Raw genomic sequence first — 14,884 nt, forward strand, 5'->3', positions numbered from 1 at the left:
GTAAATAAAAAAGAAGTCCCTCGTTCAGCGGAGGACTGAAGCAGAGAGGAGGCTAGCGCATGACGACGGTGGGTTAACGGTGGTCGTAGGCGGACCGCTCGGGGTCGCCGGGATGCTTTGCTTCCTCAAATGAAGCTAGCAACTGACCAACCCTAACTGTCAGAGGAATAAAGCATAAGAACCATCTAATAAAGAGGTATAACATGGTGCTTCAGGCATCAATATGCAAAACCACATAATGCATGTGCCAATCTGCAAAAATATCCGCCAATATACAGCTACCACAAAATGATCCATAAATACCCTAGACCATAAGGATTACAACGCTATGCTCAGAAACATGTTATGCAAATGCACATTCTTCACCGACCGGTAAAATCGGTGGTGAGGTGGCCGAAGAACGACGACCAGGTATATACCGGATCACGATCACATGCCTTGTTCTTTGCATGCTTGCTTTAATTTATCTCCAAGTGCATGGATGCATGTACTTGCATCTAGCCCAGGCGCGCGGCCATGCATGCATGCGTGCAGCTAATTAAGGACGAATCATGCATGCAATCAACAAGGATTGATCTGTGATTAGAATCGCGAAAATAAGATCGACCTAAAACAACAATCGAGAACGGCTCACCCAGTTGGCAGAGCGTGCTAATATTCGGTGTCGTCGTCACGGATCGCCGGATCCGTTTTCCTAATTCCCGGCAGCAGTTGAGACGTGAAGAAGTGTAGATCGATCCCGTCTCTCTCCCGAAGCCCAGACAGAATGCAGGAGAAGCACACAGGAGACAGACACGTAGGTGGAAATAGATCTCTTATTCTTATTCAATATATAAGTACACGGTTTGTATATATAGGCCCTAAGGGGGCCGAATTATCTCATGCAGAGAGACAAGCTAGGTACATGCATGCATGATGCATACGTGCCCGATAGTGGTAGCTATATATGTATATATGCACGCTCGATCGGATGCATGCGATGCTCGAATACGAGTACTTAGGTCCTTTTGACTACTTGTGGAAGCTGCACAGGGTAGAGGTGGATGCAGCCGGCCCACGGTCCGTCGGGGTTCGCCGCCGGCTTGATGCACTCCCATACGACGCTGCTGCAGTCTATACCGGGGCTGAAGGAGATCATGCACACCCGGTCACCCTTCGTCATCCGGCCCTTGGCCTCGATGTAGGCCAGCTCGTACAGCAACGAGCTGCTCGCCATGTTCCCGAACCGGTGCAGCGTCATATGCGACGCCTCCATGTCACGGTCAGAGAGGCCGAGGCCACGCTGTACCTCGTTGAGCACCCTGCGCCCGCCCGGGTGGATGCAGAAGTGCTGGAACACCTTGTTGAAGGCCGGGCGGTAGTACCTCTCCTCCGCACGACCGCTCAGGAGCTTGTGCTTGAGGAAGGAAAACGCGACCTGGAGAAGCTCCGAAACAGGCAGGACAGCGGGACCGAAGGCCACGATGTGACTCTTGAGCGCGTTCGCAGCAACGACGGGGAGGTCCTTGGAGAGATTGATACCTGTAATTCCCTTGTCGTCCTCCTCCTGGAATGCGCACCGGTAGTCCCTGTCCTGCGCAGCGGTAAGCGTGCGCACGATAGGACCGAGCCGGAAGCGGGCGCGTTCTGGTGAGTTGGACATGATCATTGCGGCGGCGCCCATGCGGAAGAGGACATTGGGCACAAGCATCTCGCGTTTGGTGCCGTCATAGAGCATCGATGAGAGGATCTCGGTGGCTACGATCAAGACGTGCTTCCCCGGCGGTGCCACCTGCAGGAGTTTCTTGGCGAGGCCGATGCAGATGAGCGCCCCACTGCACCCCATCCCGGACAGGTTCACGCTCTGCACGTCAGAGCGGAGCTTGTACCTGTTCACGACGACGTCGGCGAACACCGGCGTCAGCGTGGTGAAGCTACAGGTGACGATGACCGTGTCGATGTCCGCGGGATTCAGGGTGGTCCTGGCGAACACCTTGTCGACGGCGGAGAAGATGACTAGTTCGGCTTCCTCTCGGGAAGCCTCGATGCTGCGCTCGGGGGGAATATAGCGGTACGAATCCGGCACACTGGTCTCCTCGCCGATCCCGGACCGCTCATGCAGCCGAACCATGAAGTTGGTGCTCTCCTCCTCTATCAGGTAGGTCATGAGGCGTGCGTGTTCCAGGGCCGTCGCGAAGGGGATCCTGTAGCGTGGTTCGCCGAGGAAGCAGCCGTAGTCCACGAGGTACACGTTCCGCGGCCGGCAAACCCACCACAGCATGGCCACGCCGGCCCCCAGAGAGACTACCATTAGGACGTGAACCGGAAGCAAGCCTACGAGGACGCCAGTGCTGACTGTCCATGCTCTCTGAAGCACGGCGACAGCAGCTGCCACCGCCATACCGAGCTGGTATAGCATCTTGAATAACTTGCTGGTCTCAGGTGGTGTGCACCACGGTCTTCTATGCACGACGCGTGACTCTCTATGCGCGCATGTACGACTATGTAATCTTGGGGGGCATTGGTGCATGTGAGGGTGTGGAGGGAGTGAGGATTTAAAGGGAAAGCCAATGGTATTATCGAGAGGTTGTGGGCATAAATTGAAGGGACAGGTTTAGTTGGGAAAGCCAACGCGCAACCGTAGCAATGTATACAGTATTCCCTCCACCTAGGGATGAAAACGATCAAAAACGATTGGAAAGACCTAAATCACTTTTAGTTCCATATTTTTGTTCAAAAACAAAGTCGATAACGATAATACCGGAAACGAATACGACGTCGATAATACGAGAAAACCGGAAACAATGTTGTTGGGACGGAAACATGATGGTATCGATCGGTAATCGATAATTCAGAACGGTGTGCGTGATAAATTATATTCAAGTGTTTAACGCAAATGATAAATTTATACGATCGACATCGCATATTCACACTAAGGCTCGATTGACACACTACGAGGATACATTCAAATGCTAGTAGAACCGTTTTAACAACATACAACCAATAGAATAGCATAGATCTAATATAAATGATAAGATTGTGTATAGGGTAGAGGTAGAGACAGTGTGAGAAGGTGAGTTAGATGTTGGGTGGCTGGTAAAGGAAGCGGTAAAAATTGTCAGAAACGGTAGAAAAGTGAAAACGATCGGAAATTGCTCAAACTATTTTCAGTTTCATTTTTTTTTCTCAGAATCAAAATCGAAAACGATAAGACCGGAAATTGTCAAAAAATGCTAGAAATGGATACGGGCTATCATTTTTTAGTTTAGATGGAAATGATCTCTGGTCGAACGGGAATTACCATTTCCGTTTTCATCCCTACCTCCACACCCTCCCATGCTGCCTAAAGAGTCAGGAAATGTAACAAGAAAACCCCTTGACCATTTTTTTTTGAAGAACGACGGCAAGAGGATTGTCATGTTTTATTAAAAGAAGAGGGAAGTCCAGCACAACAACGACCCCGCCAACTAGCAGGGGTAACAACGAGCACAAGAAACAACTACATCAGTGAAGATGGGAGACGCTGAGCTACAAACTACAACAGCAAGCACATTACATAGGAGACCTCTCATGCCAAACTCTTTTCATTTGTGCTATGCCCATTTTTTGCAACCTTGCCACTGTTTTCGGGTCAAGCAAATGCCCCTGAAAAATGTGCCAATTTTTTTCCTTCCAAACATTCCACAAAAAGTAAAGGACAACTCCATTGAACTCCCGCTTGCCTTCTTTTCCAATCTTGATATGTGCATGTTGCCACCACGACTCAGCACTATTATGTTCGGAAAGAGCAGGGAGATCACTCCAACCGAACCAAAGAGATAAGGTGAACCACACATGATTTGTATAGAGACAATTTTTCGCAAGGTGAGTGACTTCCTCATTAGCCGAGTGACATAGTGAACAAAGTTGCGTGTGTGACCATCCTTTCCTTGCCAAATTGTCTGTCGTCATAATCTTCCCCTGCACGAGAAGCCAAGCAAACATTTTGCATTTCGGCTCAGCATAAGTCGTCCAGACAGGCTTCATGTTGTAACACTTGGAGGCTCCGGCAAATTGAATGTTGTAAGAACTCCATGAATCATAAGCGCCACCCACGGTCCACAGCCAATGGATTTGATCCTCAACATCCGCATTAAGGCGCACATGCTGTAACGCAGTCCACAATTCTATAAACCGAGCTATCTCGTCCTGCGTTGTAAGTGGACGCAGGTTGGGTATCCAGCTATCATTTTGTAGTTCTATGTGCACCGTGCGTAGCTTACGTTTAGCCAATTTATAGAGACGGGGGCGATTACCCTAGGTGCCACCCTGTTCAGCCAACTATCATACCAAGTTTGTTGCCCAGTGTGACACCTGCTAGAGAGTTAAGGCATAACACAAAAAACCCGTCGGATTACTTGAACCCCTACTGATCCCTGTTTGGAAATGGGATGAAGTAGACATGAATTTCATAGTCGGACTCCCTAAGACGAAGAAGGAAAATACCTCAATATAGATAATAGTGGACCGCCTCACTAAGGTCGCTCACTTCATAGCCGTAACAACAAACTATGGTGGAGACAAGTTAGCCTAGCTGTACATTGACAACATAGTAAAACTACATGGAGTCCCCAGTAGGATTGTCTCTGACAGAGGTACCCAGTTCAGCTCAAGGTTTCGGAAGAGCCTACACACATCAATGGGAACCAAGCTAGACTTTAGCACTACTTATCATCCGCAGACTGACGACCAAACCGAAAGGGTCAAACAGTTCCTTGAAGACATGTTAAGAGCATGTGCCCTAACCTATGGAAAGGATTGGGAGAAAAGCTTAGCCTATGCAGAGTTCTCGTACAACAACAGCTACCAAGCCAGCTTAAAGATGTCCCCTTTTGAGGCTCTTTATGGCCGAAAAAGTAGGATGCCTTTAATGTGGTATGAAGTTGGAGAGCGTGATCTACTTGGACCTTCCCTCATTAAAGAGGTAGAAGACCGAGTTGCAGAAGTTAGAGAAAGGCTGAAAGTAGCCCAATCCCGCCAGAAGAGTTATGCTGACAAAAGAAGAAGGGACCTGGACTTCAAGGTTGGAGAATATGTATACCTTAAGGTCTCACCAACACGGGGAACACAGAGATTCCAAGTCCGTGGAAAGTTGGCTCCCCGGTATATAGGACCATATCAAGTTCTAAGAAAAGTTGGTGCAGTGGCCTACCAGATACAACTACCATAAGATTCTGCATTTGTCGATTCTTTTGAGCCCTATGATGTTGGACATGCGCTTTCTGATTCAAATTAGGTCAATACCACGCATGAAGAACTTAATAACTTTGAGAGAAATCAAGTTTGGGTACTTATAGAACCACTCCCAAATATCCATACCATCGGCACCAAATGAGTTTTCAAGAACAAGCAGGGTAGGATGGGTCTGTAGTAAGAAACAAAGCTTGACTTGTGGCCCAGGGTTTCACACAGATAGAGGGAATAGAATTTGGAGAAAACTTTGCACCAGTAGCTAGATTAGAAGCTATTATGATTCTCCTTGCATTTTCGGCATCCAAGGGTTTCAAGTTGTATCAAATGAATGTCAAAAGTGTTTTCCTAAATGGGTTTATAGAGGAAGAGGTCTATATCAAACAACCCCTTGGTTTTGAGCACTCCAAATACCCACATAGAGTATACAAGCTTCAGAAGACTTTGTATGGGCTTAAGCAGACGCCTAGAGCTTGGTATGATAGGCTTAAGACCTTCCTGTTAGAGCATGGTTATGTGATGTGATCGGTGGATAAAACCTTATATTTACTTTTAAGCATGTCAATGACTTCCTATTTGTTCAGATATACGTGGATGATATCATTTTTTGTGGCTCTTCTCATGTTCTTGTGGCTAAGTTTGCAGAAACTATGAGCAGTGAATTCGAGATGTCGATGATGGGCGAGCTCAACTTCTTCCTTGAGCTTCAAATCAAGCATGGCTACCTCAACCTTGCTTGATCTGAATGAAGATGGTGAGGTAGTAGACCAATCGGAGTACAGAAGCATGATTGGCTCTCTCTTTGTAGCGAACATGGCTCTCTTAGGGTATGTATGCGATTTTGGTGATTAATGACAATATAGTCAATGGGACTAATATGTTTGTCAAGTATATACTTTAGTAGGTCTCATGGATGTAATACATGTAGAAGCCACCGAAGCCAGGACAAAGATTGATTAAATTGGAGAAGTCCCAGAGAAATTGTACACACCGGATGGTCCGGCGCTCGGTAGATTGAACACGCCGGAGTGTTTCTGACAAAGGTAAAGAGAAGCTGAAGAAACACACCGGAAGGTCCGGCATATGGAGATGATGCACGCCAGAGCATTTTCAGAGAAAGAAGTTGAAATTCTACACACCGGATGGTTCGACGCGCTATGTTGTACACCTCGGATGATGCACCGAAGTATTTCTTGCAGAGAAGATGTCAGTGGCTCGGTCGGCTTAAGTGTACACACCGGATGGTCCGGCGATTGAGCTGGTGAACATGCTGGAACATCTGGTGTTCACAGAAGGTTTGAGTAGAGATCCAACAGCTAGTTTTTAAAGGATGTACACGTCGGATGGTCCGGTGAGTACAATGCTGTTTACACCAAATCATCCGTTGTATACAGTAAAGTTGAGCCGTTGGTGCAATGGATAGTCCACGGGGTTGAGGCTATAAATAACCCTCCACTCGGTTATTTGAAGGTGTTGAAGTCCAGAGGAAGCTCATAGACACTTGTGAAGACATCCAAGCCATCAAAGTTCGAAAAGTGATCATCCAAGGCAATTAGCACACAGATTAGAAAGTGATTAGTGCTAATAGGCCTAGAGAGAAGTGTTGCTAGGTGTTGCTGCCTAGATAGGGAATCAAGGAGTGATTCTACACTGTACCAAGTGGTACACCGGCACATTGGAGTCTTGGTGACTCGCTGGCACCATGGGCCTTGGTGGCTCAAGCTTGTTGACCCTCCAACTTGGTGTGGAGTGACGACAATATGCATGTACGGGGACGCGAAGCCCTTATCTTAGTGACTCAAGCTCCGAAGTGAAGACGACAATAAGTGACCGGAAGAGAGGCTAGTGGTGAGGCCTAGCCTTGGTGGCTTGGTGGCTCATCCAGCTTGAGACCTTACCTTGGTGGCTTGGTGGCTTAAGAGCTGTGACTGGAAGAGTTTTTGTGATCAAGAGCATATCTTTGGTGGAGCTCCAACGTGGACTAGGGGTGGTGTTTATGTCATTGATACCACGAGATAAAAATCTCTTGTGCTAAGTTTGCTCCCTCTACATTATTTACATTTTCGCATTTAAATACTTGCAATTTACCTTCCTAGAGTAGTTTGCTAGGATTGGCTATAGGTTGCAAAACTCTTTGAACAGTAGAATAGACACACTAGATAAACCTAGAACACATTTAGATAGAAATTGATATAGGTTTATCTTATGAAATTTTTGGAGCCCATTAGTTTTAAGTGTCATAATTCATCCCCCTCTTAGGACATCACCGATCCTCATTGTCGGTGGATGAACACCGCGAGCGGGGATCCTGAGGGACCCCCTTTGAGATTCAGCCTGGGGGCTGGTCCTGGAACTACCTCGTATGTGGAATTAATGCGTGTGGGACTTAGGCGGGATGGATCGTCGTTGGCTAGTAGTAATGAATGCTCTAAGGGTTTATATAGGTTCAGGTCGCACGGAGACGTAATATCCTACTCATGTGTGTCTGGTATATTATCAAGGCTCTTGGAATGCCTTTCTCTGAATCTCTAGCACTCTCGTTTTTCTCTGTGTTACAAGGTGTTGCTGCTCTATCAGCTGTGTGAAGTCCAAGTCTCAATCTAAGAAGTCTCTACCAGCTGCTAAGTGCTTTCTTCGTCTAAGTTTTTAGGTCTCCCTCTACGAAGTGCTCCCCTCCTTTTATCTACCGGAGGAAGGCCCTCCAGGGAGTACCCAGAACGAGGGCACTAGTTCCTGTAAACAATAAATGGAAAGCAACCATCATAGGTCTACAGCTGATATTATAGAGGGTTGAAAATACATCCCTCGGATGGTTCCATTAGTCTTCGCGTTCCAGCTTCGGCAGGCGCGGGGGCGCCCACCGGTCAGCCTCTGAGTACCCTCTCATGCCCGTTTGGTTAGGGTAGGTTTGACACAGTCTGATACAACAGGGCGATAGGCGATAAGCCTCAAGCCTATCGAAGATATCTTCATACTGTCTTTCTTCATGGGCCCCGCGAGGGGACATGCGATGGGACCCACCGCATTAAATGTGCCCATGCCTTCCTGCCAAACGGTGCCAGGGACTGACGTATTCAGTACAGCAGGCGTGGGGGAGTGGTTGGATGTGACCGCCCATACTCCCCATTAAATGCAGTATTGAGCCTCCCACCGGTCGACACCTCATCGTGGTTCCCCTGCGGGGTCCACCGACCTGGCGCTTGCCGGGTGCTCGGGGCACTATGGGTACTCGGGGACCAACTGTTCTTGGCCCCGAGCACCATCTCCCGTACCTAACTTCTCTCGGGTCCTCGGGGCACTATGTGTACTCGGGGACCAACTGTTCTTAGCCCCGAGCACCTCCTCCCGGATCTGGCTCTCTCGGGTCCTCGGGGCACTATGGGTACTTGGGGACCAACTGTTCTTGGCCCCGAGTACCCCCTCCCGGACCTGGCTTCCCTTGGGCCCTCGGCGAGGTGGCCCCTGAGGGAAGGCACTCGTGGCACTGCGCTGTCCTGGTCTTGTGACTCGGGAACCCCCGGATCCTATATCATCGACACTCACACTCTTGTATCTGACAGTGACATGACCTGACATTCACTTCGTCGTCTGCCTTTGTGCTCGCTTCCAAGCATCACCAAGAACATCTTATCACCAAGTGGTGAAACACATCTTAAGGTATCTCAAGTACACCATTGAATACGGTCTTTGGTTTTCTGCATCTTCTTCGCTCTCTCTTCGAGGTTTTTCGGATGCAGACTTTGCTAGTTGTAGGATTGATAGAAATAGTACCTCAGGTACTTGTCATTTCTTGGGTTCTTCTCTTGTTTTTTGGTATTCTCGTAAGCAGTCTAGTGTTGTCCAGTCCACTGCTGAAGCTGAACATGTTGCTGCCACTAGCTGTTGTTCTTAGATCTTGTGGATGGTTGCCACTTTGAAATATTTTGGGTTAGATTTCAAGAGTGTTCCACTTTTGTGTAACAACACTGGTGCTATAAGTTTAGGCAATAACCTAGTCCAGCACTTCAGAACCAAACACATAGATGTAAGATTCTATTTCTTGCAAGATCACAATGAGAAGGGAGACATTGACCTGCGTTACATAGATACCCAACACCAGCTTGCAGATATCTTTACCTAACTTCTATATGCAACTAGGTTTGCTTTTCTGTGGGGAGAGCTTGGATTATGTCATCCCTATGATATTGTATGAGGGGGAGTTCTTGATTCCTAAAATTATTTTTTTTTAAAAAGATGAAAACGAAAATAGAATGAGCATTGTACTTTATACATGTATGACTTTTGCAACCATATTTATGCTACAAGGTTATTGCACTTTCATATCTACACATGTAATTGTGTAGTTTTTGTTATGACTCTTTAATCGGAATGAAAACTTGAATTAAATCTTGTCATGTCAACCTTTCTTGACTGCTTTGATCTTTTCTAAAAAGAGCCAAATATGAATTGTCAAAGTTATGTGCTAAATGCTAAAAAATAGTTGATAGGCAAAAGATTAAGGAAATATGTATTGTCGCATTTCTTCTTTACAATACTACTTATCATTGCAGTTTGATATGAAATTGGAAGAAGTCGTGTATGATCAAAACTATTAATCTTAAGTTTCTAATTGTCGTTTTGACATATGCTTGGTATGGTTGAAAAGTAAGGCTGATGATGCATATAATTTTTCGCAAATGAACTATATCTTATATGTTTTCAAGCAATGAATCAGTCTTTCAATCACAATAAAGTGTTAAAGTTTCAATGTTATCTAAGATTGAAGTGCTTGAGTTTGGGAGACCATGCCTTGCAAATAAATTGTTAAGTATACTTGATGAGTTGTGTTTACACTACATTCTTACATGTGTAGAAGGTTTGGTGCAATTATTTTTTATAGCATGGCTTGATCGAGTATTTGCTTCATATGTGGATGATTTATGATGCTCGTTGTTAATAATAATAATAATAATAATAATAATAATAATAAATATGAAAATGACATTACAAAATAGAGTTAACACAAATGTCTTTTGATGAATCCATTGTCAACAAGGGGGAAAGTTTTTGAGCTTTGGTTTCGGACTTTTGTAATTCCATCTTATGCTAAGTGATCTTATTCTTGTTTTTCTTTGGCGTTTGATCACTTAGATATGACAATTGGTTATTATGCTTCAAGCAATTCCATCTTATGCTAAGTGATCTTGTTCTTGCTTTTCTTTGGCGTTTGATCACTTAGATATGAAAGTTAGTTATTATGCTTCAACTCATTCTTTGGTTTCATGTATGTTGTAATGGACTCATCAAGGGAGAGATTGAGAAACTAAGTAGATATGTACCTTGGTTTATATGTGATGAGTCATTGACAAAGATTGAGTTGAGTTGAGTTTGGTTTGCATGAGCATGTCTATGTATTACAATACATGATTATGATCATGACTAAGCAGAAATGGAGAGAAATGGAGTTGGAAGTTTTCGTCTCTGAGCTAGGAAAATTGTTAACACCGGATGGTTCGGTGCTTAGAAAAGATAACACATTGGATGGTTCGGTTTTCAGAAGAATTCACATCGGAGCATTTTGACTCAGAAGAGAAAATCGAAGAACTCACTAGATGATCCGGTGTTAAAGTGATGTGCACACCGGACTATTTTTCAGAGATGATGCAATAGCTTATCTGGTGTGATTGTACACACCAGATGGTCCGGTGATGAACAGTTGTGCACATCGGATGCTTCACCGGAGTATTTTCCAGAAGATTTCTTTCGGTTTGATGGAAGATGAAGTAATACACACCGGATGATCCGGTGATTGAAGTTGTGTACGCTGGAGGCTTCACTAGAGCTTTTTTCATAAGGTTTTCAGGGGGTTGAAGAATTGCAAACACAGGATGGTACAGTGATCAGAGGACTAAACACACCTGGACATCTGGTGTGTATGATTTTTACGTGATGAGTCAGCAACAAAGAATTATGATTTTGACTAATCGTAGATGGAGAAATGGAGTTAGAGAAACTTGTGTGCTTGTCTTGGATGTGTAGGTAATGGATATAACTTGACGGTCGACGATAGGATGAGCGGGGCTAAGCGATGTGCTTGATGCCAAAAGATAAAGGAGGCTGGACGGAGTCAAGGATGATCCTAACTGTACATATTGAGAGCAAGCAAAATATGAGAAGGTGTATGAAGACGATGTGTTGATAAAGTCAAGCGAAAAGTTTGTCGGTGACAATGCAACCCGAGGGATCGGGAGTGGGAAGGCAAGAAAGGAATCTAGGAAATTTAGTGGGTAAGGAAGCTCCCAAAAGCCTATAAATAGAGGAGATGGTTGCGAGAGCCTCCTTGAGTTAGCCATTTGAGAGCATTTGAGAGTTGTGTGCTAGAATTTTAGAAGAGGGAAAGAGGAGAGCTTAGCTTATGGTTTAGGTGAGAGCTGCGTATCTAAATCACTTTGTAATCCGCCGAAAATAGGGTGTTCCTCTACAAGTAATGAAGATTGTGTTTTATCTTATGCTTGTGTTCATCTCCTTCTAGTTTTTCTCTCTTGGCTCCCTTACATGATTGCAAGTTTTTCGGTTTTGTTGTGATTTTTATTTTTGTTGGAGAGTATGAATTTTTTCATCGTGTTGAAGTTATTCTTCTTGTTACTAGAGGATAAAAATCATCTATGAGTTAGTCTTGAACCATCCCTTACCTTTAAATCTATCAACTTAGAAAATTTCTTCACCCGGTGCCTAGTTCTTTGGATCCAAGTATTTCCCATCAAGTTGTAAGTTTTTTATGAGCTATGATATTTGAATTGGTTTTCTATAGAACATATAATTCAGATTCATTCATTAGAGCTATGTTCTTTTTGAAGTTGTTTGATGTGACTTATTTCTCTCGGTTTTTAGCTTCCGCGTTTTAATTTGAGGCGTGTTAGATGAAAAATTAAGATAAATTATTTAATAATTTAATAAGATTCCAATTCATTTCTCTTATCGTATTCCTGTCCTACAGCATTTAAGCAGCATCAACATCTATTACAATTTTTTGGCGCTGGGAAGTGACGGGAGCCGTTCATATGCTGAAATAATGTTCGCTGAACATTACACGGAAGCTGGTGGATGTTTCAATCTGTGGACCTGCTTGCAGCCCTTGATGGAATAGTCAAGGTACCAACGTTTTGCTATTACATCGCATTGATAAACCCGACGTTACCGATGCTGTCCCGGGCCACAGCGGGTTCGGAGAGGTTGAGTTCAATGCATGGCTCCGTCCCAGGCTCGGTCCATCACCAGCTAAACCAAACTACCAAAGATCATTCTGCTTCAACGACGTCGGCGAGCCGTCCTTCTCTGCAAGGTGCAGCTAGCAGCCTGCATACAGGCCTCGATCTTCCAGATTAGTGCTAGGAGCCCAAGAAAACATCATAACCTCCTTGCTGTCACACCTGATTTTAAAGAAAACAAATTAGATGTATTTCACATGTATATCAGGTTCAAATTTTTCATACATGTAACGATATTATTAGTGATAATATAAACTATGTCTTAAATAATGAAAACATCCCTTACAAAAGGACTCGAAGATCTGAAAGAAAATACTAGAAAATCTTCAAACGGCAGCAGAACTCTCATCAATCCACAGGCGTTGTCCGGGAGAAACACCAGTCTAGGATATGGCCTTCAAATGACGTCTTCTTCCTTCTAGAATTCAGCATCATCGTCCGGGAAATTCTCGAAAGCTTCACCTTCTGGACAGTATCCGGAAGTTGAGAGAAGGCAAGCGTGAGTACACAGAGTACTCAGCAAGTATAGGGGAAAAAAAATATGATATGCAGGCTATTGACAAGGAAAAATTTGACTTGGGGATTACTGCGACTATACCCAACTAAACAAGACTCAAATAACCTAGCAACCTATTTACTAGATTAGATTCCAACAAATAAAGAACATAGCTCATCGGATTCTATCCGACTACCAGACTCACCAGATATCCCATATCCGGCTACCGACTCATCGGGAGTACCACCACCCGACTACCCAAACCAACACTTAGTATTCCCATCTAATCATGAAGAAGTCCAAACCGCTCTTGACCGTGAGCACGGCTGATCGATCAGTTTTATTACTCTGCAGAGTTTACACACTTTACCCATGAGTCGTTATTCCCGTTTTGCTTTACACTTCCGGTGTGTAGAGCCGAGGTCTCACTACAAGGTCATTACAAAGTACCTCCACACCTATAAGCACCCACTAAGGTTTCACCGCTAACAGGGATTTCATCTACTACAGAGGCCCCTTCTTGTGCCACTTAACCAACCATTGGTGCGTACAGAATATGAAAGGCACTAATTACTTAGCCAGGCCGTACCCATATAGGCCTCATGGTTGTGCTGTTATGCCAGCTTATAGGCTCCAAGAACCGGTCCTTAGGATCCCACACAAGCACGTACACAATCTCTGCTGTGTAGCTCCACCTCATACTAGCCATCTAGTTGGGATACCTAGTTCAAGTTATTACAAGATTACCATTCCCAAGTACTTGTTTCATAGACATTAGTCAAAATTCATAATTATTCCAATCCCTGACTGCACTAGCATGACTACCCTTTTCATACCCCGATTCCCAAAAGAGGCTACAAGGAATGGTCACACAAACTCTAGTAAAACCCTATTCATGGGATTTCATATTTAAGCAAGCATGCAGCTATGGAAAATAAAACTATATTGTCCTATAATGGCATCAAAGTGGTCAAGAACAGTTTCCTTCAAAAGCAGGCTGCTCAAAGTCTTCAAAAGCTTGGTCCTAAACACTGACACTCTGCTCGTCTCCTAAAGCCAAAGCGCACACCAGAAAGTAACAAATAAATAGCTAAGTACAGCACACCAAACAGGGGCAAATAACTCTAAAAAGGCTGTTAAAGGAAAGTACACACTACTACGATCTCGGGAGCGCGAAAATCACATAAATCAGAGCTCGTATGAAAAAGTGATGCTAGTTTTACTCTACATGGGCTTTTCTAAAAGGTTGCAGGGACTAAGTTGTGAATACAGAAGGTTCTAGGGGCTTATGTGCAAAGTTCAAGGACTTATCTACAATTATCCTAAAGTTTAGGGGCCTAAATACAATTATCCTAAAGTTTAGGGGCCTAAATGCATAAAATAGAACTATCTAAGGGCATTTTTGTGAAAAAAGTAAAGTCTAAGGGTCTATTTGCAAGTTTACCTAATTTCAGAGAATAACTTGATTTATTTTTATACTGAAAACCCTATTTATTGCGCAATGCTGACATGGCGGCTGACTGGGCTCCAAGGCTGACGTGGCTTGCCACGTAGGACAGGAACGCCCACGTGGCGCGCTGACGAGGCTTGGCTTGCTGACTGTATTAAAGCGGACACGTGGCGACTTCTAACTGGCTAGCGAAGGGGTACGGGGCTTTCTAATCTGGGGCGCTCATCTAAGATCGGACGGTCGAGGTTGATCGGGGGAGAAACAAGGCCAACGGCGACGGAGAACGGCGGCGCCGCCTCGGACTTCACCGGAACTTCGCTGAAGATGCTCTAGATCGCGCTACGGGCTACCAATCAGTACGGAAGGTGGCTTAAACGAACGAGGAGGGCACGAGGAGTCTCACCGAGAGCTTGTCGATGGCCGGGGAGGTCTTGGCGGTGGTCAGCGACGGGAATGGCGATCGGCGGCGGTCGGAGCTCGGTG

At 45.0% G+C, this 14,884-nt stretch overlaps 1 protein-coding gene and 1 long non-coding RNA gene across 2 annotated transcripts; one reads left to right on the forward strand and one right to left on the reverse strand.

The window, feature by feature from the left end:
- Positions 1-797: 797 nt before the first annotated feature.
- Positions 798-2,526, reverse strand: LOC133886097 (3-ketoacyl-CoA synthase 6-like). The gene has a single exon (XM_062325826.1). The coding sequence runs from the start codon at positions 2,507-2,509 to the stop codon at positions 998-1,000; it is 1,512 nt and encodes a 503-aa protein (XP_062181810.1). The 5' UTR covers positions 2,510-2,526; the 3' UTR covers positions 798-997.
- An 8,901-nt stretch (positions 2,527-11,427) lies between these two features.
- On the forward strand, positions 11,428-12,339 carry LOC133887511 (uncharacterized). The gene is made up of 2 exons (XR_009903586.1): positions 11,428-11,671; positions 12,185-12,339. It is a non-coding gene; the product is annotated as an uncharacterized LOC133887511 (long non-coding RNA).
- Positions 12,340-14,884: the final 2,545 nt, after the last annotated feature.

This window comes from Phragmites australis, chromosome 12 (assembly GCF_958298935.1).
Source record: "Phragmites australis chromosome 12, lpPhrAust1.1, whole genome shotgun sequence".
Lineage (NCBI taxonomy): Eukaryota > Viridiplantae > Streptophyta > Magnoliopsida > Poales > Poaceae > Phragmites > Phragmites australis.